This window comes from Aulonocara sp. 'chitande type north' Nkhata Bay, linkage group LG3, assembly GCF_057382095.1.
Source record: "Aulonocara sp. 'chitande type north' Nkhata Bay isolate Kocher_YH1m ecotype deep benthic linkage group LG3, A_spYH_male_GT1.1, whole genome shotgun sequence".
Classification (NCBI taxonomy): domain Eukaryota; kingdom Metazoa; phylum Chordata; class Actinopteri; order Cichliformes; family Cichlidae; genus Aulonocara; species Aulonocara sp. 'chitande type north' Nkhata Bay.
In genome coordinates, this window is record NC_141346.1 from 13,469,531 (window position 1) to 13,496,308 (window position 26,778).

General features: G+C 40.2%; 2 protein-coding genes and 2 pseudogenes across 3 annotated transcripts in view; 3 read left to right on the plus strand and 1 right to left on the minus strand.

Annotated features, from left to right (window-relative positions):
- Window positions 1-26,778, minus strand: part of LOC147334038 (polymeric immunoglobulin receptor-like) — a 419,044-nt gene that overhangs the window by 317,643 nt on the left and 74,623 nt on the right. The gene's annotated exons all lie outside the window — the stretch shown is intronic.
- Window positions 1,649-2,335, plus strand: LOC147334049 (uncharacterized). The gene has a single exon (XM_086286703.1). The coding sequence runs from the start codon at window positions 1,649-1,651 to the stop codon at window positions 2,333-2,335; it is 687 nt and encodes a 228-aa protein (XP_086142829.1).
- Window positions 9,118-24,592, plus strand: LOC147334050 (uncharacterized; annotated as a pseudogene). The gene is made up of 3 exons (XR_015128412.1): window positions 9,118-9,345; window positions 22,305-22,410; window positions 23,485-24,592. The product of XR_015128412.1 is annotated as an uncharacterized LOC147334050 (transcript).
- On the plus strand, window positions 24,433-25,213 carry LOC147334051 (uncharacterized; annotated as a pseudogene).

Genomic DNA, 26,778 nt, shown 5'->3' on the forward strand with positions numbered 1-26,778 from the left:
AGATCAAATGACACATCCAAGATCAAATCATCGCGCTAACTTTGAGCTCGCTATTCCGGTTCTCCGAACACACCTGTTGTTGACGATTAGTATAGCTGGATGAAGTAATGTGAGATCACTGGGTGGCTTAACAGGGGCTACGCATCGATAGTAGAAACATTGATCGGCAACCCTTTGATTGGTCGGCGAAAATGTCGAAGGAGCGCGCTCAGTATTTTTGCTATATCAATAAAAGGATCAAGTACTGCATTATCTTTAGTTACATTGATAATATTTATTTATGGAAAAACAGTGGTAAAATATCGCTGTTGCTTTCGTATACATGAAGCGGACATACCTGAGTGGCCGCGATCTAATCTTGTTTACATAAAGTAAGCCTGCTCCCGAGCAGGTTTACGCTTACGGATCTGTTGCTATGACAGCAAGTCCCGGATGAGCTTCGGAGAACCGAACGATCCAAGATCACGCGAAATCGTCAACAATCAAATCCAGCTAACTTACTTAGTGAGGTATGAAGAACGGACCCCTGGTGGACATGGCAACATGTTATTCATGGTTACATATAATTTTAGACTGATGTGGGCTAAAGCCTAGAACATACTTGCCAACCTTGAGACCTTAGAATTAGGGAGACATTTAAATGTCACCGTTATTATTGTCCAATTTCAGAGGCTGCGTCCACCTGAAGACCAGGTGTTGTGCCAAAAAGTGAGTGTCTGCCAAAAACTGATTGCTTGTATTTAAACTGCTATAAATAACTTGTTGGTCTATAATATGTGAAAAATATGTCAAATTTATCCCTTATGAATTTTACCAAGTCATCTTGAGCAACAAACAACATTCGTGTAACAAGGTAGACACCGCAATCAGTTTTTGGCAGTGACTTTTAAATGGTAAATGGACTGATTCATATATAGTGCTTTTCTACTCTCCCGGAGTACTCAAAGCACTCTATACAATAATGCCTCATTCACCCATTCATACAAGCACTTCTAAAGTCAAGTGCAAACTAAACATTCACACTCCGATGAACGCATCGGAGGGCAACTTGAGATTAGTATCTTGCCCAAGGATATTTGGCATGTAGACTGGGGAAGCCAAAGATCGAACCACCAACCTTCCCATCAGTAGCTGATCTGCTCTACCACCTGAGCCACAGCCACAGCCACCACACTTTTATGTATCCTGCATTTATACAGTTAAAAAAAATATTGTTTACTTAACTCTTAAGAGAGACACTTTTAATCAGGCCCAGGATCCTCCAGCAGCCACCAGGCCCAGGATCCTCCAGCAGCCACCAGGCCCAGGATCCTCCAGCAGCCACCAGGCCCAGGATCCTGCAGCAGCCACCAGGCCCAGGCTCTTCCAGCAGCCACCAGGCCCAGGCTCTTCCAGCAGCCACCAGGCCCAGGATCCTCCAGCAGCCACTAGGCCCAGGATCCTCTAGCAAGGCACCAACAAGTAAATCAACAGTGACTTCAACGGGCCATCACAAGGAAATACCAATCTCATCATTTTCAAAATACCACCTAAAAAAGCAAACCCAGGAGTTGAAGGCAATTAACCAGTGAGGTTAATTGCCAGGACAGGCCGGGTTTCAGCAACCCTCAAGGGTGCTTCGCAACCAGTGGGCCTTAACGCCGTTAAGATGCCGCCTAGGAGGAGCAACGTTAATGAGGAGGAACTGGAGGACATAAAGAAATCCCTAAACTTTATGTCTGAAGAAATAACAACAATTTCCAAACAACAAAAACTGATACTCAATTTAATGGATGATATTAAAGAACTAAGAAGGCAGGGCGAGGAAAAGGACAAGAAGATTGCTATGCTGGAAGGACGGGTGTCAGATCTGGAACAATATTCAAGAGTAAATGATGTGATAGTGACAGGACTGGAAACCAAGCATCAGACATACGCATGGGTAGCAGCATCAGAGAGAGGGGAGCCACCCGAGCAAGAGCTACGCTCTTTGGAAGAGCAGGTAATGGCCTTCTTTAAAAGCAAAGGTATAGAAATGGACAGTAAAAATATTGAGGGATGCCATCCGCTTCCGAGAAAAAATCAAATACCTGCCATTATCATTCGTTTTGTTAATAGAAAACAGAAAAAAGAACTGCTCAAGCAAGGAAGAAAGCTAAAAGGTACAAATGTTTATTTAAATGAACACCTAATCAAGAAAAATGCAGACATTGCAAGACAAGCAAGAATATTAAAAAAACAGAAGAAAATACAGTCAACTTGGACGTCAGACTGTAAAATATTCATTAAGTTAAATGGAACACCAGAGCAGGCTAAGGTTCTAGTCATCAAAGAGATGACTGAACTAGAAAAATAAAACTGATAAATGCAAAGCAGTGCTAAATATGATGGGACCGTCCAAGTGCACAACCAACGCAGATGTCTGACAATTTTCAACTAACAGCTCATATAGATATTGAAAATAAGACATTGATGTATGACAGCAACATAGATCCTGATTGTAATTTCTTTAACAATAAGACAAATGAATGCAATTATTATACAAATGAGCAACTTAAAAAGGAATTCAAGGTAGAACAGGGTATAACAATGGTTCACTTTAATAGTCGACGCTTATATGCAAACTTTCAATCCATCAAAGACTACATAACACAGTTTGAACAGCCATTCAATGTGATAGCCATATCGGAGACCTGGATAACTCCTGGAAAAGAAGAAGACTTTAAAATAAATGGATATGAATTCCTTCATGTAAACAGGATCAACAAGAAAGGAGGTGGGGTGGCACTTTACATTGATAAAAACCTAAAGTACAAAAGAATGGGAAGAATGACAACTGTTATTGATGGAGTGATGGAATGTTTATCAGTGGAAATAAGTATAGAAAAAAGGAAAAACCTAATTGTCAGTTGTATATATAGAACACCAGGATCTAAGATTGAGATATTTAAGGATAATATGGAGGACTTATTTACAAATATAAATCAGAAAAGAATGTTCATTTGTGGGGACTTTAATATTGACTTATTGAATCCAAATCATAATAAGAGTACAGAAGAATTTATTGATTCCATGTACAGCATCGGTTTATTTCCACTGATAACAAGACCGACCAGAATAACATCTCATTGTGCAACTCTATTAGATAATATATTTACAAATATAATAGAAGGAAAGATAAAAAGTGGGCTGTTAATCAATGATATAAGTGACCATTTACCAGTCTTTGCATCTTATAAATGCCATTATAAAGTGAACAACGATGGACATAAGATTATTTACAAAAGAATAAGAACAGAGAAGACCTTAAATTGTCTTAGAAATGAACTTTTAAAGCAAGATTGGAATATTGTGTATGAACAAACAGAAGTTAATAAAGCTTACGAAGGATTTTTAAGAACATTTAACACATTACTTGATAAAAACTGCCCAGTAATTGAAATCAATAGGAAACACAATTATGCAGGAAGACCATGGATGACAAAAGGACTACAAAATGCCAGCAAAAAAAAGAATACCCTATATCGAGAATTCATAAAAAAGAGAACAATAGAAACTGAAATGAAGTATAAAACTTACAAAAATAAATTAACTAATATAATGAGATCCTGTAAAAGAGAGTATTACATTAAAAGGTTAGAACACAATAAAGATAACACAAGAGATATATGGAATGTATTAAACAGAATAATCAAAAATGAATCAAGGAATAATGATTACCCTGGGTACTTTATAGAAGGGACAAGAAGTATTAATAACATGGAAGAGATAGTAAATGGCTTTAATGAATTCTTCGTAAACATAGGGCCAAAACTGGCAGAAGAAATAAAGGTTGATGGAATAGAAAGGGACACTGGTGAAAATATTGAAAGGAATAGTAGCTCAATGTTTTTAAGAGCAGTGGAAGAGAAAGAGATTTATGACATAGTTAGAGGACTTAAGAACAAAACCAGTACAGACTGGAATGATATTGATATGGTAACGGTAAAGACAGTTATTGATGGTATCGTAAAACCATTAAAATATATATTCAACTTGTCGTTTCAAAAAGGAGTTTTTCCACAAAAAATGAAAGTTGCTAAAGTTATTCCCATTTACAAAACCGGTGAAAGACATCATTTTACAAACTATAGACCAGTGTCAATACTCTCCCAGTTCTCTAAGATACTGGAAAAACTCTTCATAAAAAGACTTGACAGTTTTGTGGAAAAATATGAATTAATGACAGATAGTCAGTATGGGTTCAGAAACAACAGATCAACAGCTTTGGCACTGATAGATTTAATGGAAAAGATAACGGAATGTATGGATAATAAGAGGTATGCGCTCGGAGTTTTCTTAGATCTAAAGAAGGCGTTTGATACTGTTAATCATGAAATTCTATTAAAAAAACTGGAAAAGTACGGGTTTAGGGGAGTGGTTTTGGAATGGTTAAAAAGCTATGTAGGGAATAGGCAACAATATGTACAAATAAATGAATATAAATCTAATTTGATGGATATAGCTTGTGGAGTACCTCAAGGTTCAGTACTGGGTCCAAAAATGTTTATTATGTACTTAAATTATATCTGCAGAGTATCGGAGATTTTAAAGTTTGTAATATTTGCAGATGACACAAATATACTGTGTTCAGGTGTGGAGTTGCCACAGGTTTTGGAAATGATCACACAGGAATTAACAATATTAAAGAAGTGGTTTGATATAAATAAATTATCATTGAATCTAGATAAAACCAAATTTATGTTGTTTGGAAACCAAAAGAAAAACATTGAAGTAGAAATATGTGTTGACAATGTATATTTAGAAAGAGTAAATGAAACTAGAAAGCGAAAATTTCTGAAGAAATTTTAAGTGTGCCTATGCCGCCGCTAATCAGTGTAGTTTGCCATTCAAACGGCTACAGAGAGCAAAACTCAGCAGAGCAGCCATTCTCCACCATGAACTATGGTAAAACCAAACACCGCTCGTGCCTCACAGATGACAGCTTACAGTTTTGTGTAAAGATGAGGTGACTTCGTACAGCCCCAATTTGCAGACGCTGTGCGCAGAAGTTCATAAGCAGACCCGACAATGTTCGCATGAACACACTTTGAAGCATTACGTTATGGACCACTTTTCACACATAGTTGCTGTACCCACACAGCCGGCTGTAGCTTTTCATCTCACAGCCCGACACATACAAAAAAAAAAAAAAGAAAAGAAAAAAGAAACAGCCGAGAGAGCACAGACTTTACGCCTGAGAGGCGTGATTGCAGATGCCGCTGAGGTGGGTCCACCTCCCCTGCAGCGGCACAGCAGACCACGCCCTGCCACACACATCAAACATGTACAATAAATATTTATGCACTTTTGCATTCACTTTTTGTTTTTTGTTACTTTTACAAAGTGTTCTGAATGATTAACCCTTTAAGACCTACCATAGAACCAAGTCCGCCAGAGCTTATATTATATTTTTACATGCTGTGGAGCCATTTTTGGGAGCATTTCAAGTTGCTATACATCAATACAACCATTATAGCCCAGATTTTAATAATATGTATTCATTAAGTGCATAGTAATTACATAAATTGCAAAAAAGTGCAATAAACTACAAAAAAATTGAAAATCGTTTTTGATTTTTTAACATATATTTGTAGTTAGAGAAATTTAAGAGTCTTATCCCTCAAAACTGTAAATACAAAAAAGTTGCACAAAATAGTTTCCCACCACAGGAAATTTATTTTGAGTGTCTTCATAGTTTTATTTTTGAAATACACCAATTTTTATACACTGCAGGAAAAACTAAAATAAATATTATACTGCAAATTTGCAAAAAAGCAGCATATGCATCAAAATAAACTATTTCCAGCAGTGCAATATGAGTCCTAAGAATCCCAGAAACGACACAGAAAGTCATAAAGTCAAAGATAACTTTTAAAAAGAGCAGTATAGGCCCTGAGGCCCTGATCGCAAAAAAGACTACATTTCCGCGAAAATGACGTCACTTCCGGTTTCGGGCAGGTAATGGCGGAAATGCAAAAGTTCGCGCTGACGTCTATTCCAACGTAGGAAGTGTTATGAACAGCTGATCGGACCGACACAGCGTGTTTCTGGAATATTATGTTTTTGTTCCTGCAAGCGCTTTTTATGCAGTTTTTGCAAAGCTTTATGTGGAAGGAAACCGTGACCTAGGACACGCTGATGGCATCAGATGTAAGTACAACTCCTCCGGTTTCATATGCAAAAAAAATTTTTGCGCTAGCTTACGTGGTTGCAGTGCTACTGGGATTTAAAAATAGTTACGCATAACAGAGCGTTCCCGCTCCGATCGGCTCTAAAGGGTTAACAATGGTCTACAGCCAATCTTGTGTATTATTATACAAACTTTGGTTGTAAGATTCAGATAACTATTTAATAAAAGCTAAATATTTTATACGAGAGTAAGAGAGAAAAGTATATCTTTGTGTCCCCCTCTCCCTGTTAATGCCCTACCTGGCCCCCTGGCAAAAGCTGTGCTAGATCCGCCCCTGCACAGTTACCAGCTGTCAGCTACACAAAAAAAAAGGAGCTTGGTGTTAGTTGTCTCTCAGAAACAGTTCATAACTTCCCTTCAACTCATTCATGTCACCTAAAAGGTAAACCTGTTTCTCCATCACCAGTTCAGCTCTGATGACTCAGTAAGGACATCTCATGGTTAGGACCAGCCCTTTTTTTTCAGCTGTGGCTCCATCAAACATCAGCTGATACTAGAAATTAAAATCAAATGAATTCTAACAACAGCTGATCAAGCTTAAACGTGCTGCTGTTGTTTAGCGCGATAAACAAACAAGAGAGAAAAGCCGATCATTGATCAGTTTCACGATTGAAGTTGCAACAGGCGAGAGAATGACAGGGGAGCCCGAGTAACGACAGAATAAATCCAGCTTTGTGTCTTCTTCCATTCTACCTGAAGAACGGGACAAACTGTGTTCCTTTTCAGCTCAATACGAAACGCGTAATATTTTCTCTGAATGCGGGATGATTTCGTTTGCACGGGACGGTTGGCAACCCAATAACTAACCTTATGAATACAATAAAGTTCACCATCAGTAACACAGCACCCACCCAGCTGTACGACTTATTGGTCGTGTCCAAATTCATGGGCTGCATCCTCCTGAGGCCGCATTTGTAGACCGATTACGTCATGGCGCGGCCCAGCCAAACTCCAGTTTCCAGCAATGGCAACTGAACTTGAAAGTGTTACTCATTTGTTTTATGACTGTTTATATAGTGCTACATTTTGGAGAGAGCTTGAAAATTATATACTGTGCAAGACAACATACGAAATCAAAATTGAAGGGAAGAACATTATCACTTATTTTGAAACTAAAGAAAAAGAAAAATGTGCCATTGTCAATCTTTATATCTTATTAGGGAAATTCCATATACATAAATGTAAATTTCAAAACTCAACCCCATCATTTAATTTGTTTTTGATTGAAATTGAATATTATTTAAACTCTCTTAAATTAACTTCCAATAAGAAAGGTTTATCACTGATTGAAATTCATTCAGAAATGTTTAACAAATGAGCTGTCACAAGTACTAAATTATGAAGTCTGTCACATCCCCCCCCCCTTTTTTTTTCTTTTTTCTCTCCTTTATTTATTTGTCCTGCTTGTTTCATTGTACTGTATATTGTTGCTTTTGTTTGTCTTGTATGTCCACTATTCAGGCTGAACTGGAATGACTGGCTGTTCATTTTGTAAGCTCAATAAAGTTTGAAAAAAAAAAAAAACGTTTCCAGCAATGGCGGCCGCTACTAAGTTTTAAAATTACTCTTACTAATCTTTCTGGGTCACAAAATAAACTTTTAACATATTTTCAGGCAAGAAAGTAGCTTTGTAAACATCAAATATCTGCTCGGTTTATCAAGATATCGCATATTTGCAAAAGTGCTTCGACGTTTTCGGAGCATCTGCTACCCACCAGCCCAACAATAACCTAAAAATGTTATTGTTGGGCTTTTTTCAGTGTTTTATTTGCTCGTGAGTAAATCGGTTTGGCTGAGATTAAAGTTATTAGATTAGATTAGATAAAATAAAACTTTATTAATCCCCCAGGATTTTCACACAGCTGAATAAACGTCAAGCAGAAAACTGATTAAACAGAAGTGTGAGACGGTCGAGAATTTACGCCAGTGTCCTGTTATATTTTAGATAGCAAGGAGCAGACGGCCGAGTTTATTAAACTCCACCGAGACAGCGGTGAAGCTAATCAGAAGGCTAGACCGTCCAATTTCCCCAGCCGTTTACTTCCGGCCTACCCGACCTTCTGAGGACCCGGCCCACGTAGACCGCGAAGGCCGGGTCCTCAGGAGGATGCAGCCCATGAATTTGGACACATGCTCTATTGTCATTGATCTCTCCTGCCTCCCCTTTCCCTCATCCAACTCCTGGCCTCTGTGGAAGCTCCGCCACTATCAGCACCAAACTTTTTTACACATCGGCCAGCATCTGGCCAATCCACCACATTTCATTGTTTATACCATTAAAGAAAAACGAAAAATAACCATCGGCCCACCGGGCAAATGCCCGATGGCAAGTCCAGCTATGACTTCAGTCTTTCTGTCACTGAATTTTAAAAAGCTAAGAGTCTCTTTAGTAAATACAGCAGCAACGATCAAAAGACGTGTTTGAGCTGCTGCAGATGTTAGTAAATCTGACCCTAAATGTTCCTTTTTCTTTAACATTCAAACGTTGTAATGAAGGGATATTTTAACAGGCTGTTCTCGTTTATATGACTTCCATAAAACAACAGGGTTAGAACACATTGTGACGAAGTAAGATGTTTGTTTTGTAGTCCATCTTCAGCACAATGTAATTTCAACAGGCGGACATCCGGTGTCACATTGTTACAGAGAGACAAGTGTAAGGCTGTTCCAATTCTCAGCACCGCTCCTCTCTTTTCCTGAGTCCTTAGCAATTCTCCTTCCCACGATGACGTTTTCTTCGAAGCCAAGGAAAAGAGTTTGGGAAAATGAGATAGGCCCTAATTTTGAAATTTTAAATAACACCCACGTGGTTACGTTGCCCAGCTGAGTCACGTGGCCGCACAGCAACAAATCACAGCAGAGCCGGAAAAGGAGGCGGAGCAAAGTGTGTGTGCAGGAGAGGAGTCGAGCAGAGAGAGCTGCTTTTTCCATGAAACGGGAGTGGAGTAGTAAACTTACAGGAACATATACAACTACCAACGTTGGGATTAATATCTGCATCGATCTCCACACCCTTGTCTCCTGGATCGTAGCTCAGATCAGCGTGAACCACGTGGGTCTCTGCTCCCTGATCTGTTTCTTAAGACTTCCAGCTTCATCACGGAGTTTCTCTCGGTTTGTGGGCTCATCTAAAGGTAAGCACCGAGCTAACTTTAATGTGGGTTCAGTTTATGTTGAGTTTAGCTCTGTTGAGAAATAATAGATTGCTTGCTATACATTGGAGTTAGACAGACTGTAGAGTTTGTGATTGCTTGCAACGTTAGAATATGGCGGTTGCTAGGGGGTAAGAACAAAAGGATGGGGTGCAGGGCAGGAGAACAACCAACCCCCAGGACAGGAAACCGCGGTAAAGTGAGCCGTCATTTGTGAGCCGCGGGCAAGCCAGCCGCCTCCTATCCGCCGCATAAATTTCCTTGCGCTTTTACACCAGTCTTTACGGTAGCGCCTTTTCGCTTTGTATAAAAATTCATTAAAAATCACCCTGAGTAGTTGATGTCCAACTTTCAACACATCCCTCCTCTGGGACACCTACTGTACCTGTGTGCCAAGTTTCAGACAGATTTACTGTAGAATTCCTCAGAAATTAAAGGGTACTTGTATCCAATGCAATACAGCCAATACAATAGAATTATGTCAATTTTCAAAAATTCATTAAAAATCATCCTGAGTAGTTGATGTCCAACTTTCAACAGATTCCTTCTCTGGGACACCTACTGTACCTGTGTGCCAGGTTTCATCCAGATTTACTGTAAAATTCCTCAGAAATTAAAGGAAACTTCTATTCAACGCAATCAGCCAATACAATAGAATTATGTCAATTTTCAAAAATTCATTAAAAATCATCCTGAGTAGTTGAGGTCCAACTTTCAACACATCCCTCCTCTGGGACACCTACTGTACCTGTGTGCCAAGTTTCAGCCAGATTTACTGTAGAATTCCTCAGAAATTAAAGGAAACTTATATTCAGTTCAATACTGTCAATACAATAGAATTATGTCAATTTTAAAAAATTCATTAAAAATCATCCTGAGTAGTTGATGTCCAACTTTCAACACATCCCTCCTCTGGGACACCTACTGTACCTGTGTGCCAAGTTTCAGACAGATTTACTGTAGAATTCCTCAGAAATTAAAGGAAACTTATATTCAACGCAATCAGCCAATACAATAGAATTATGTCAATTTTCAAAAATTCATTAAAAATTATCCTGAGTAGTTGATGTCCAACTTTCAACACATCCCTCCTCTGGGACACCTACTGTACCTGTGTGCCAAGTTTCAGCCAGATTTACTGTAGAATTCCTCAGAAATTAAAGGAAACATATATTCAATTCAATACAGTCAATACAATAGAATTATTGTCAATTTTCAAAAATTCATTAAAAATCATCCCGAGTAGTTGAGGTCCAACTTTCAACAGATTCCTTCTCTGGGACACCTACTGTACCTGTGTGCCAAGTTTCAGCCAGGTTTACTGTAGAATTCCTCAGAAATTAAAGGAAACTTATATTCAACGCAATCAGCCAATACAATAGAATTATGTCAATTTTCAAAAATTCATTAAAAATCATCCTGAGTAGTTGAGGTTTCAACCCTTTTTCTAGTCAGTGGGTGTGTGGGCAGACAACTCTGGCTTGTCACCCAGTTGGATTTCCTGGTATTTGTAAGATGGCACTATCTACAAATCAGGACACATTAACCATGATATTTAAAAAATGACATGATGACATAGTCCTTGGTCAGTTTACCAAGCATTTCTCAGTTTTGTTTTTTATAGTTCTGTTCATCATATCATTGTTTGTGAGTCCTGGATTATTTGATGATATGTTTACATTATGTATTCTTTTGTTTTCAGTTCCATAAGTAAGCTTTTAAGTGTAGTTCTTTTTCAGCATTCCACAAGTGGATGGAAGACTTGTGAAAACACTCTAGTGTTAAAGCCAGTCTTGTCTTCATGTCTGTTTATGCTTTTGTCTGTGTCAAGCTCGTGTATCTTAGGTCTGTGTTTTAGTTTGGTGGCCTCTTGTCTCGTTCTTGTGTTGAGTCTTACGTCCACTGTCTTCTTATTCCCAATGTATCCCTGCTGTGTTACACAGCTGTCTCCAATTCCCCTAATCGCCATCCTATTTATACATTTTGCCAATCTCCCGGTCTGAAGTACTCGATTCTATTCTATTCTATTTATATAGGGAGTGCAGAATTATTAGGCAAGTTGTATTTTTGAGGAATAATTTTATTTTTGAACAACAACCATGTTCTCAATGAACCCAAAAAACTCATTAATATCAAAGCTGAATGTTTTTGGAAGTAGTTTTTAGTTTGTTTTTAGTTTTAGCTATTTTAGGGGGATATCTGTGTGTGCAGGTGACTATTACTGTGCATAATTATTAGGCAACTAAACAAAAACCAAATATATGCCCATTTCAATTATTTATTTTTACCAGTGAAACCAATATAACATCTCCACATTCACAAATATACATTTCTGACATTCAAAAACAAAACAAAAACAAATCAGCGACCAATATAGCCACCTTTCTTTGCAAGGACACTCAAAAGCCTGCCATCCATGGATTCTGTCAGTGTTTTGATCTGTTCACCATCAACATTGCGTGCAGCAGAAACCACAGCCTCCCAGACACTGTTCAGAGAGGTGTACTGTTTTCCCTCCTTGTAAATCTCACATTTGATGATGGACCACAGGTTCTCAATGGGGTTCAGATCAGGTGAACAAGGAGGCCATGTCATTAGTTTTTCTTCTTTTATACCCTTTCTTGCCAGCCACGCTGTGGAGTACTTGGACGCGTGTGATGGAGCATTGTCCTGCATGAAAATCATGTTTTTCTTGAAGGATGCAGACTTCTTCCTGTACCACTGCTTGAAGAAGGTGTCTTCCAGGAACTGGCAGTAGGACTGGGAGTTGAGCTTGACTCCATCCTCAACCCGAAAAGGCCCCACAAGCTCATCTTTGATGATACCAGCCCAAACCAGTACTCCACCTCCACCTTGCTGGCGTCTGAGTCGGACTGGAGCTCTCTGCCCTTTACCAATCCAGCCACGGGCCCATCCATCTGGCCCATCAAGACTCACTCTCATTTCATCAGTCCATAAAACCTTAGAAAAATCAGTCTTGAGATATTTCTTGGCCCCGTCTTGACGTTTCAGCTTGTGTGTCTTGTTCAGTGGTGGTCGTCTTTCAGCCTTTCTTACCTTGGCCATGTCTCTGAGTATTGCACACCTTGTGCTTTTGGGCACTCCAGTGATGTTGCAGCTCTGAAATATGGCCAAACTGGTGGCAAGTGGCATCTTGGCAGCTGCACGCTTGACTTTTCTCAGTTCATGGGCAGTTATTTTGCGCCTTGGTTTTTCCACACGCTTCTTGCGACCCTGTTGACTATTTTGAATGAAACGCTTGATTGTTCGATGATCACGCATCAGAAGCTTTGCAATTTTGAGACTGCTGCATCCCTCTGCAAGATATCTCACTATTTTTGACTTTTCTGAGCCCGTCAAGTCCTTCTTTTGACCCGTTTTGCCAAAGGAAAGGACGTTGCCTAATAATTATGCACACCTGATATACGGTGTTGATGTCATTAGACCACACCCCTTCTTATTACAGAGATGCACATCACCTAATATGCTTAATTGGTAGTAGGCTTTCGAGCCTATACAGCTTGGAGTAAGACAACGTGCATGAAGAGGATGATGTGGACAAAATACTCATTTGCCTAATAATTCTGCACTCCCTGTACAGCGCCAAATCACAACAACAGTCACCTAAAGACACTTTATGTTGCTGGGTAAAAACACAACAATAATACAAAGAAAACCCCAACAATTTAAGTACCCCATATGAGCTAACATTTAGTGTGAGTGGGAAGGAAAAACTCCATTTGAAGAGGTAGAAACATCTGGCAGAAACAGGCTCAAGGAGAGACAGCCATCTGCTGTGACTGGCTGAGGTTGATGAAAAGGAGACAGGAAAACATATACACTGTGCAAGAGATGCATACTAACTAATGATTAAATGCAGAGAGGTGTATAAACACAGAACGAGCAAAGAAGGAAAAAATTCATACATGATTGGAAGCCCGCAAGAGCCTAGGCTTATTGCAGCACAAATAAGGGAAGATTCAGGGGCACCTGATCCACTATAACTGTATTATTTGTCAAAACTGAAGGTGTTAATGCTAATCTCAAAAGCAGAGACGGGTGTTTGTCTTCTGAATTAATTTAGAATAGAATATAATTCAACTTTATTGTCATTGCACATGTCACAGGTACAAGGCAAGAAAATGCAGTTTGCATCCATCCAGAAGTGCTTTAGCCATGATATAGATATATTAGAATATATATTAGCAATAATATAGGTATGTAAGTATATTACAGAAATGGTTCTATTATGGTATGTTACAATGTACACGGTATGAAGGTATGTTATGAATATGCTATAACTATAAGTATAGTAACAGGCTGTAGTGAGTACAAACTATTTACACGCTATGAACAGGATATAAATATAAAAAACTATACAGAATATGAGATATACAGCTATACAGAAATGTGAACTATGCAGGTTATAAACAGTTGTAGAATTAAAAATGATCGTATTGTACAGAATGATGTGAGCTGCATCCACAGAAGAGAGGTCTAAGAGATGAAGACTCTGATTACCGTTCAACCTTAAAATTCTATAGGAACCACAAGTACACCTAATATTCCAAAATTAAAATCTGGATTTCAGAGCGAGTCAGTGAAGAAAAGCAAATATGCTGTCTCTTTATAGTCACTGTCATGACTCTCTCAGCAGCACTTTTGATCCATCAATATTAAACAATTATTGATGCAGCAGATTGAGATTAAACCTGGCACACAGGTACAGTAGGTGTCCCAGAGAAGGAATCTGTTGGAAGTTGGACCTCAACTACTCAGGATGATTTTTCATGAATTTTTGAAAATTGACATAATTATATTGTATTGGCTGACTGCATTGGATACAAGTACCCTTTAATTTCTGAGAAATTCTACAGTAAATCTGGCTGAAACTTGGCACACAGGTACAGTAGGTGTCCCAGAGGAGGGATGTGTAGAAAGTTGGACATCAACTACTCAGGATGATTTTTAATGAATTTTTGAAAATTGACAATAATTCTATTGTATTGGCTGATTGCGTTGAATATAAGTTTCCTTTAATTTCTGAGAAATTCTACAGTAAATCTGGCTGAAACTTGGCACACAGGTACAGTAGGTGTCCCAGAGAAGGAATCTGTTGAAAGTTGGACATCAACTACTCAGGATGATTTTTAATGAATTTCTGACATTTCCATAATTGTATTAACTGTATCGGGCTGTTTCATTGTAATTTGTGTGCGCACGTGCTCGCGTTCGCGCACGTGCACGTGTGCGCGGGTATAGGCTTTCAATCGGCACATAAAGCGAACAGGCGCTACCGTGAAGACTGGTGTAAAAGCGCAAGGAAATTTATGCGGCGGATAAGAGGCGGCTGGCTTGACCGCGGCTCACAAATGACGGCTCACTTTACCGCGGTGACAGGAAGCCACGGGTACAAGCGTGGGGGAGGGCAATTAGTCATTGAAATAGGACTTCATAGGACGATCTCCAGATGCATCCAGGGCTGGACTGGGATAAAAAAATCGACCCGGGCATTTTGACTGAGACCGGTGTTCCAGTTTAACTGGCGTCGCAGATTAACTGGCTTTGGACGAACAAATGTGTGGCAGTACGGGCAGGGCTGGACTGGCCATCGAGCATACCCAGCATTTGCCCAGTGGGCCGCCCTTGATTTTTCGTTTTTATGGGCCGATGGGGTTTTATTTCTTTTCTCTTTTTTACGGTATAAATGAATGGTGGGGGATTGGCCAGTTGGTTATGATCAACTGAATTGAGCTGGACCAATTACAGCCGAGGAAGTCGAACTAAAGTTGAGGTGAAAAGCAAGGCGGTTTGTCCCGTACTACTTCAGCTAGAAAGCTGCTAATTCAGTTATGAAACTGATCAGTGACCAGCTGATTGGCTTTTCTCTGCGCCAGAAAGAGAAAACCAGCGAGGTCGCATTAAACAACAGCAGCACGTTTAACCCTTGGATGCACAACCTACCAATACCTAAACTCTTCCACGAGTGGGGTCAAAAATGACCCCAAATAAAATCAATGCATTTTGCTATAAACTCGGTTGTTATTCTTCAAAATCTTTAAAATGAAGAGTTGTAATATTTTCATATTTGAGGTATTCCTCATAAAACATGTTTGTGACATAAGGCCCGTTTCATTTTTATTTATTTTTTCATTAATTTTAAGAAATTGGAGTTTTTGTATCACTTGTATCACTTTTGTATGCTTGCTCAGTATATACTGCAGAAGCTGGGTCTTCCCTCTGAAAGGCACAATTGGTTCATCCGCTGTAACACAATCACTGAGCATGAATTTCTGCCTGCAGTTGACCAGGAACAGGCCCCATATGTAGAAAGGAAAGCTGCCACGTGGTTTGTTTTCAGTCGGTAGGCTCTGGTCCTCTTGTCATCAAAGTGCAAGACGGGCGAATATCTTCAAATCTTTGAATTGACATAGTGGCCTTGTACAATTGGTTAAACAGAGGACTCCCAAAACGCACACCGACTGGTATATCCCAGTTCTTCTCACTTCCTGCAAGAATGGTCAATCAAATAAAGGCCAGGAGCTTATGTTTGATTACATTTTTCCACTCTTTTCCCCTGTCTGTGGCGACTCTTTGTGCCTCCATGTTTGTGCATGTCAGCACCTCTTCTATTATATTATCAGACATGAACATCTTCCATACATCTATAGGGGAGACCGTACTAAACCCAGGTGCAAGCCCTAGCCGACTAATTCAGAATATTGTGGCTAGAGCAGTAAGAGGGGCTCATTCTGTTGGACTCAATATCCATTTCCTCTTCAGAGGACTCATCTGAGGACTCCTCTGTGTCTGACTGGCCTTGTTCAGGGGGGGGGGACAATAGTCTGGGTCCTCTATATCTGAGATGTCCGAGTCAATGCCTCCGATGGGCTCTTCATCCCATCCATCTTGGATCATTTGTAGGGAAAGGTCCACAGGGATCCTAGCTGGCCTCATAGCAGCCATGTTACTTTAGATATTAAAAAAAAAACCCATCAAAACCCACCCACCCATGAATTTGGAAACTCTTCATCACGTGACATAATCGGCCTTCAAATCCCGCTTTCAAAGCTGCAGACTCTGGGGATGTCCAAATTCATGGGCTGCATCCTCTTGAGGCCGCATTTGAAGTACGTTTGTAGGATGCATCCTATGGATTTTGACACCTCTTCTGAATTGGAATACAGCCATAGAGTGGGGGGCGGGATCTGGCTGAGGCAGCTCTTACTCATTTAAAGACAGGCAGACCTCCACTGTCATTCTTGTGAGATTTAAGGCGACACAAAATGCTTGGAGAACAAAACTCAATTTTTGTCCTTTAAACAGGGGTTAACAAAACACTAAGAATCATAGTGGTGTTTCCACTTCCATTGCAAATTCTTTGCAGTCTCTCTCCTAGTTCGTTAAAACGTCCTACATGTGTGAGTTGCTGAAGCACATGTCGCGGTTCCCCCTTTTGTGCAAACAAAAGAACGATGGGACTGAGGCAATTTTCCCTCAGGATGGCCAGTCACCACGTGCCTGTGATTCATCAAAACTCACCTGAGAAATCCTGCTCATCAAGGCCGAACTGTTATGGAAATTTTAGAAAACTCGCTGCAACATACCCTGTGAGCTGGGTTTGAAGTGTGTTTAATAAACACATTACAATTTGGGTGGGAACATCCCAGTCAACACAAGGATCATCTCTGAAGTTTTGCCGCCACCCTCACAGACACTCTCAAACAAAGAACATTCCACAGGACATCACGTATCCCTATACCTTCAGTCCAGCTCATCCTTGACCTCAGAGAAAAATTACAACCACCTGTCACCTCCCTTAAAGTAGGCTGCCTGGAGATCTTCCAGTCTACGATGGGTCCACTGTGAAGGTGCAATAACATGGGGCCCACTTGTGATAACATTCTATGTGAATGCATACAACTGATGAACACTGAAGTGAGAAAATAAAATTACTATTACTAATGTGATATGATTAAAACATAGGAAAAGAAATCTGCCACCACATCATGAAAATAACATACTGGTGGTAAATACACATAGAAATGAACAATTACAAGATTAAGTCTTCATAGCCCACAAGTTCATGCGACCCTAGGATGTTGCTGTCATCTTCCTGTTCCTGAAAAAAACATACATACATCAACCCTTTCCTTGTCTGCTTGGAGTAGGTACAATCTTGCATATCAGTGTCAAGTCAGTCAACCATTTGTCCCCATTATCAGTCCAGTCAGTCCCCGTATGTTTATTGGTGAAAGCACAACTTCTTCTGTCGACTTAAGTTTCTACTGCCAGTAGTGATGTGTCGGTCGCGAACGAAATGAATCTCAGAGCCGGATCTTTGAAGTGAGCGTCACGAGCTGTAGGGTTTATTTTCTTTCTCTCACCTTCTCTGTCACACTTTTTTCCGCTTCACTCCACACGCGAGCCTTGTGCTTTGCGCTGGGAAGAGGGGGGAGGGGCAGTAGTTACGCTCGCAGTAGCACATGAACAGAGCGAGACAGAAAGAGAGCCAGGGACAACAACATCCCATTAGAAAGGTATAGGAATCAACCACAACTATTTTCAGTTGCAGATGATAAAGGATTCAGAAAGTTTATTTATGCAGGCCCATATGACAGAGAATATGCATCTTCTTTTTGTTTTCATATTTTAATTAATATTTTATTGTGTTGTGGTTTGCAGTGTTTTGTTTTGTTTCACTTTAAATTAGTTTAAAAGGAAAAAGATGAAAATTTAAATAGTTAAAAGTTGGTTTTTGTATCATATGATTAATTTATTACATTTTATGTGGACTGAATCAATAAAAGTATATTTACGGTGGTCCCTAGAGACAAAGCATGTATAAACCCTGAGGCACGCACAAACTCCAAAACACGTACAAAACACAACAGAAGTGCTCCAGGATGCTAGGCGCAGTGTAATTACTAGGGGTGCAACGATATTCGTATCGATATTGAACCGTTCGATACAGTGCTTTCGGTTCGGTACGCATATGTATCGAACAATACAAAATTTGTAATTTCTTTTCCAACTTTCCTTCTGACGATGCTGTCTGTGTGGAGCGCTCAGTGAATCTGCATTCGACTACTCCGCCTAGGCTGCACTGTCGAGCGCAGATCCACTGAGCGCTCCACACAGACAGCATCCTCAGAAGGAAGAGCGCAGGGCAAGCATGACAAGTGAAATCTCCCGCAGCAAGCTTAAACATGTGAGAGGTTGATCGCGCAGAGAATCGCTGAGCATTATGTGAGTGCGTGTGTAAAAGCAGCAGGATATATATTTTAGTTCTGCTGAGCCAAATAAGACAGGTCAGGGTGAAGAAGTGACAGCCAAAGAAAAGCTTACCACAAAACAGAAAAGTTATGACAAATCAGACTATAAGGCAAAAAGAAAGTGCAGCTTTATGGTTTCATGGACAAAAGAATTTCTGTGGCTGCAATATGATGAGCTATATAACCAGGGGTGCACATAAGTAGTCCGCAGGTGCGCATTCGCTGTCAAAATAAAAAAACACGCACAAGGGTTAGGGTTAAATTTAAAAACTGTACTTTTGAGTTAAAATATATATTTATAATTTTAATAAATGACAAATTAAAAAGGCATGAACATTTTTTTGTATCGAAAAAATATCGAACCGTGACACCAAAGTATCGAACCGAACCGAACCGTGAATTTTGTGTATCGTTGCACCCCTAGTAATTACGTTAGTAATTTTTTTTGTGCATAATTTTATATTGTTGTTAATAATAAATTAATTAAAGCAACAAAAAAACCTCAAGAGCTGGCTGGGAGGCGAAAGAGCCAGCTCTTTTTAGTGAGCCGAGACGAAAGAGCCGGTTCTCTAAAAAGAGCCGGAAATCCCATCACTAACTGCCAGCAACATGACATCATTTCAAAAAAGAAAAAAGATGAATTCAGAATTGATTACCTTGCTGATTCCTTTTAGACAAGGGACTTAGGACTTACTATCTAATCGTGTCCCACATAGGTGACTTTCTCCAGAGCCCATTGTAAGGTGGAGAAGCTCACTTTACCATCGTTTTTAAAGCAACAGTTTTGTATAGCACGTTTAGTTCCAATCATGCAGGCCTGCTTGAAGGAGAGCAGATTCTCAAACCTAACTTTCAGTGCACTCCTCAAACATAAAATAAAATTCTACAAAATGTAAAAATATGAAAGCCTAATTTTAGGACTTTTCACTTCCACTTGGTAACAAAAATGCAAGTTTCATCCCATGTAACAAGGTGTATGTCATGGTAAAACCTCCCCTACACATCAGGAACAAGAAACTAAGAATCTACTAGTCTCACTAATTTAATCCCTCTGCTGCATTCTGTTCACCCCTGCTATAATTCAATCATCTTTCCTAATATAATATTAGTCCACTAGTTCATATATTGCTTCTCATCCCACTAAGTGAACCATGAAATCAGAAACACAGGCTTAAAATACTATCTGGTCTTCTTGAGCTTCATTACATGCGTGTATGTGTTAGTAGGATTAATACATTTTGTGCTCCTTAAAGGTTAAAATATCAATACTACACTCTCAATATCAGGAGAGCAAATCAATATGTCCTTCTTGTTTCATCTAAAGTCAGGTTCAGCTAAATCCTAAGCGTTTGCGAGTTCACCAAGTGGATGTAAAGGTGTTGTTAACACCTTCAATGATGTGATGTGTGCCACTTCTACCGTATTTTCACGACCATAAGGCGCACTGTGCTAAAAGGCGCAGTCTCAGTTATGTGTGCCATTACTGTATTTAACACACACATAAGGCGCACTGGATCATAGGGCGCATACAAGTACCGTATGCGTATTTAAAAATAAAGCGGGAGCAAACCTGAATTCGGTACCTTACTCACATTTCTATTGCCGGTAATCGTCATCATCAACAACACACAAGCATACAAGTGTGCATATTTAAAAATAAAGCAGGAGCAAAACTGAGTTTGGTACTCACATTTTTATCATCAATCAAACCCATCGAAGTCCTCATCCTCTGTGTCTGAATTGAACAGCTGCGCTAAATCTCCATCAAACATTCCAGGTTCACTGTCTTCACCGTCAGAGTCACTTTCCGTGCCGTGCGGCTCCTCGGAAACGATGCCGGCTTTTGCGAAAGCTCGAACAACAGTGCCAGCAGACATGTTAGCCCAAGCATCTACAATCCATTGGCAAATTGTGGCGTAACTCGCCCGGCGCTGCCTTCCACTCTTAGTGAAACTGTGGTCTCCACCGGTCATCCATCGCTCCCAGGCCGCTCGCAGCCTTACTTTGAACGGGCGGTTCACACCGATGTCCAGCGGTTGGAGTTCCTTTGTCAGGCCTCCCGGAATGACAGCAAGCTCACAGTGCATTTGTTGCACTAGTTTTTTCACATCGGCTGTGAGATGCATAGAGTCACAGATCAACAGCGATGGTGATGCGTGGAAAAAACCACCTGGTCTCCTTACATACACCTCCCTCAGCCACTCTTTCATAATTTCCTCATCCATCCAGCCCTTTTCATTTGCCTTAATGATGATTCCTGCTGGAAACTTCTCTTTAGGCAAAGTCTTTCGCTTAAAAATCACCATAGGCGGCAGTTTCTGTCCATTAGCATGGCAGCCAAGCACAACAGTAAAAGAAGACTTTTCATACCCCGTTGTGCGTATCGCTACCGTGCTGGTCCCCTTCTTCTCCACAGTGTGACTCACCGGGATGTCAAAAGTGAGCGGGACCTCGTCCATGTTAGTGATGTAGCTGGGCTGGATGTTTTTGTCGCCGATGTGTTTGCTGCAGTAGGAGCGGAAGATGGCCAGCTTTTCCTTATAATCCGCTGGAAGTTGCTGCGCTACCGTAGTCCTGGTCCGGATGGAAAAATGGCACCGTGTCATAAAAAGTGAAAGTGAAACTGCTTTTAGCCGAATGGTGACCGTCGAAACGCTTCTCCCGCTCGCTCTTTGCTCGATGATCCACCGCTCGAGTCTTTCCTCCAACTCGAGCCACCTCGCCTTATGTCCGCGGAAACTCAGCTGCGTTTTCTTGACCTGCCGGAGCTTGTTTTCTAGCTTCCTCCATTTGCGAACCATCGATTCGTTAATCTTAAATTCTCTCGCCGCTGCTCGATTTCCATGTTCCTCCGCGTAGCTGATGGCCTTCAGTTTAAACTGTGCTTCGTAAGCGTGTCTCTTTGCCATTTTCAGGGTTGTTAAAACAACGATGTCCTGCATAACGCACATACCTGTTCTTTTATACAGGTATGTGCGATTGTCCCGGTATATACGATCAACGCCCACACTTCACCCTTTAACGTTCTCATGGTGTTCTCTACTACGTTCTCCTTACAACACATAGGGCGCACCGCGCTATAGGGCGCGCCGCACTTTTTGAAGAAAATCTAAGGCTTTTAAGTGCGCCTTATGGTCGTGAAAATACGGTATGATTTTTGCTAGCCCTATATGGAGGACCACAAGAGCCACGCACATCGAAATAAAGAATTCTGTGCTTAAATAATGAATTGTAGAATACATTCTCCATTTGTGAAATACTTTTTGAATTCCACATTAACAAAGTGATTTTTTTTAAATGTTTTTTAAAAACCTCATTACCATCCTAGCTCCCCTAGGATGGTAATGAGGTGCTTGGAAATGTTGTAGTTGGCTGAGTTTATACTGCTACAACATTTCCAAGCTGGACTCCTTTGTGAAACTATGGAAGTCCATATATACAGGGTGTCGCATCCCCTGGGTAAAGGCGGTGACATACAGGACAGTCAGTGGCTTTTTACCTTTCAGGTTCTTGTAGGCAACTGATGACTTTCTTTTTGTAGTTGCTTCTGGGGTTTTACCTTGAAGCTTCATGGGTATTGTTGTCACTGAGGAGTGTAGTAATGTTTATTTGCTCTGCTTCTTTTTGTCAGGGATAAAATACAAATATATACTTTTTGTGTCCCAGCTGAGTAACAGGAAGAGAAGGGTCTGGTGGTGCAGCAGAGGAACAATTTCAGCCATTTGGACTCAGCTCAGCCACTACAGAGGAAACAATGTCTTCAACACAGAAGGTGAGAAAAATATCACAGTTACACTGTTATTGAAACTGTGTGCACAGCTGGTTGGTTTTTAATAACACATTAACAGCAGCTTTATCTTTTCCATCCTGGGCTCCTCCATATATACAGAATCTACATTCACAACCAAAAACCACAGAAGTTAGAAGAAAATACAAAGATGATATTTTATCAGCACATATTGAAACAACAATATCATCTGTTGAACTCAAAAAATTTTATGAAGTTAAAGATTTTCTCCACTTATCACTTAGGGGTGGGGGAAAAAAATCGATACTGTGTAGTATCGTGATATTTTGTTTGCTAATAATGTATCGATACAGGGACAGCAGAAATCGATATTTTGTTACAAAAAAGGTTTTTGTGCTCTGACTTCAGAGCATGTTGATCCTTTTTCTGAGCAAGAATCCTGACATTCCTTCACTGTCCAAATGTGTTTAACTTTTTTTTGGCAGCAATAAACATGACAGTTTACTTATTTGAATTTAAGACATGTTTTATTTTAATTAAGTTTAAAACTTTTTTATTTAATGTAAAATTCTATTTTGTTTTAATTTACTTTCAAATTCTTCAGTTGCTGAATGGGCTGCATAGTTTTCCTAAATTGCATAGTTCAGAATAGCTGTAATTGTACCAGATGGTTGCATTCAGTTAAGTTGGACTAGACTGTAATACAAACCGTTCAGTTTGTCAACAATAAAACTGACTGAAATGAGAGAAAGACTGAGTGTGAGACTTTGATATTAGATAAAATGAATATTGATGAAGTGTACCTTTATGTACAGAATCTGAATATTGCAAAATATTTTTTTTTAAAAATCGCAATAATATCGTATCGTGGGATGTATGGTGATTCCCACCTCTACTTATCAGTATTTCTTCAAGAATGTCATTTTCATTACAACTCTCATTGCACATCATTGTAATGTGACACTATCACCACAAGGTGGTGGTAACACACCAACAATGTGTTTTTTGTCACATTAAATTCCACCAATGGAGGGAGTTACAGTTTGTTCCATGACTGCATTTCACTCACTGCCTCTGTTTGTATCTCTGTCACTGCAGGACCAACATGAAGCGAGAAGTCAGTACTCTCAGGAGGCTGACAAACCTCACAGAAGAAAGGGAGAGAAGCCCTACAGCTGTGATGAGTGTGGGAAGGATTTTACCCAGGCTGGACACTTAAAAAGTCACCAAGTCATCCACAGTGGAGTTAAACCTTACAGCTGTGACTTGTGTGGAAAGTCTTTTAACCGGGCTGGAAGCTTAAAAAGACACCAACTCATCCACAGTGGAGTTAAACCTTACAGCTGTGATGAGTGTGGGAAGTCTTTTACCCAGGCTGGACACTTAAAAACTCACCAACTCATCCACAGTGCAGTTAAACCTTACAGCTGTGATGAGTGTGGAAAGTCTTTTGCCGAGACTCGAGGTTTAAAAAACCACCAACTCATCCACAGTGGAGTTAAAGCATACAGCTGTGACTTGTGTGGAAAGTCTTTTTTACGGGCTGGACACTTAAAAACACACCAACTCATCCACAGTGGAGTTAAAGAGTACATCTGTGGCTTGTGTGCTAAAGCTTTTGCTCGAAATGAACACTTACAGAAGCATCTAGTTACCCACTCTGGAATTAAGGTGTACAGCTGCGACTTTTGTGGAAAAACTTTCAACAACATACAGTACCGAAATATTCACCTACTGATTCACACTGGAAATGATGTTTACTGCTGTGATCAGTGTGGGAAACCGTTTACAACAGATGCACAGCTACAACAACACATGTTTAGCCACATTGAGGAGAGACCTTACAAATGTGACCTGTGTGAGAAGACTTTTAAAACTCCAAATCAGCTGAATAAACACCAACAGATCCACACCAGAAAGTAACTCTACAAGTGCAGTTACTGTGAGGATGTATTTAGTTTTTTATCTTGTAATTTTAACCTGAGTGTTTGGAACAAGTCTGATCAGTAAACTTATGGAGTTATTCTGAATGAACTGTTTGGAAAAATGAAGAATCATTTTCACTCAGTAAGCTGAGATTTGTAATGTAAACAGTAAAATGTAATTGGACGTTGGCAGAGTTGACTTACAGTGTCTTTGTTTAGAAGCAGAGCAACACAGATGGATCCTGTTCTCAGCCCTGTCGTCACTGTGGTGGTGGGAAAATTTCTCTGTGACCTTTGTGGAAAAACTTCCAATCTTCAACAGGACCTAAAACCACTTCAACGTAGCCACACTGGAGACAAAATGAACTACTGCAAAGAATGTGGGAGAGGCTTCCACACACCAAGTACATTAAAAATACATGACCTCTTCCACATTGGGGTCAAAAAGCACACCTGTGACTAGTGTGCGTCATCCTTCACCACTGCACGTGAGCTTAAAGAACAAGCATAAGTGAATCCACACAAAAGAGACACCATACAAGTGCAGACACTGTGACAAAAGCTTCTCACAATCAGGTCATCGTAACAAACATGAATGTACACACATGGAAGTGAACTTCAGCTGTGACCAGTGTGACAAGAGCTTCAGGAATCTCAGTTCATACTCCGAACACAAACGATCCCACACTGTAAATAAACTGTTTCACTGTTACCAATGTGCAAAAACCTTCACTTCATTATCTGCTCTGTGCAAACATCAGCCTGATCATGCAGGACTGAAATCACTGGATCACAATGACTCTGAAGAGAGAGAAAGATCCTCTTCTGGTTTTAGAGTTGGACTTGAGATCAGGCTCCACAGAGTTCAGATGGAATCTGTAGTTTTTATTATGAAATCCTGATAATGTTAAAGCATTAGTTATATTTGATTAACTCTGTGTAAAGTTTGTCTTATTAAATAGTTTGGTGTGAAAAATAAAGAATTGGTCTCACAACAAGTAGTTTGTTTCAGATTCAAACTAATTTAACTGTTTTCAGTGGAGGTTTATCAGAGGAGGAGACTCACACTGAACAGAGAGTGTGTTTAAGATACATTGTGATTAACATCTCACACATTCCAATAAAGCTGATGTTCCTGCATTGCAACAGCAGTTTGCAGATGTGTTGTGCACCTTTTTGAAACGCAGCCTGGCATGAAAGTGTGTTCATGGCCTAACAGGTTGCCTGAGCAGAAGAGACAAATTGTGCAAAAGGATTTGGAGGAAATGTTGAAAATGCTGTTATCATAGGATGAAGTGAGGATTTGTTCCTCAGTGTTTGGTCTCCTATGCTTATCTGTTTGCCAGATGATTTGTCCCAGCTGTTGAGAGGGCCCGGTTGTTTTTAAGGTACTTCAAGGGAATTAAGGAGTGAGTGCAGGGTTTTATATGGTTCTTTGATGATTATCACAAAGTGAACAAGGTCTCATGGTTTGATGCTTATCCCATGCCAAAGGTTGACCTGGACTTTATAAGCACTCCTTGGTTGTTTATGATGCTGGATTTAACCAACGCCTACTGGCAGATTCCCTTGTCTGTACAGTCCAAAGACAAACACTGGTGATGGCCAGAGGGGCCGATGGCGCGTAATGGCAGCCTCGCAGTCAGTCTGCCCCAGGGCAGCTGTGGCTACAACTGTAGCTTTCCTCCACCAGTGTGTGAATGTGAGCGTGAATGAATAGTGGAATTGTAAACCACTTTGAGGGTCTGAGGAAAAAGTGCTGTATGAATGCAATCCATTATTATTATCATCAAAAACGTCTTTCTCCACTCTTTATGGTTTGTACCAATTTGTCACACTTCCATTTGGCTTGTTTGAAGCCGCGGCCATTTTCCAGCACGTGCTGGAGCTACAGCTGCATCCTCACACTGCTTATGCTGTTTGCTACCTGGATGATGTTATCATTCATAGTGATTCATAGTGGTGGAGCATGTGCAGTGGTTGGTCACGGTCCCAGAGACCCTTTGGCAGGCAGGACTGATGGCAAACCCAAAGAAGTGTATGGTTGGATGGAGGGAGGTACAGTATTTGGGTACAATTTGGGAGCTGGGCATGTGCATCCACACATGGATAAAACAGCAGCAATCGCATCCTACCTTTGTCCTAACGCAAAAAAGAACATCCTGATAATAACCAATTGCAATAGTCCAGACTTGAAGTAATAAATGCATGAACAAGTTTTTCAGCATCACTCAGACAGGATATTTCTACTCTTAATAATATTGCAGAAATGGAAGAAAGTAAAGATTCATCGATTTGCTTCTGCTTATCTTTTTAAGGGTCGCTGGGGCACTGGAGCCAATCCCAGCAGTCATAGGCTAAGAGACCAGAGTCTTAAATACTTGCTTAATATTTCCATTGACGAACGAATCTTGGTCGAAATGTCAAAGATTCCTCATAGTGTTAATGGAGGCCAAGGTACTGCATC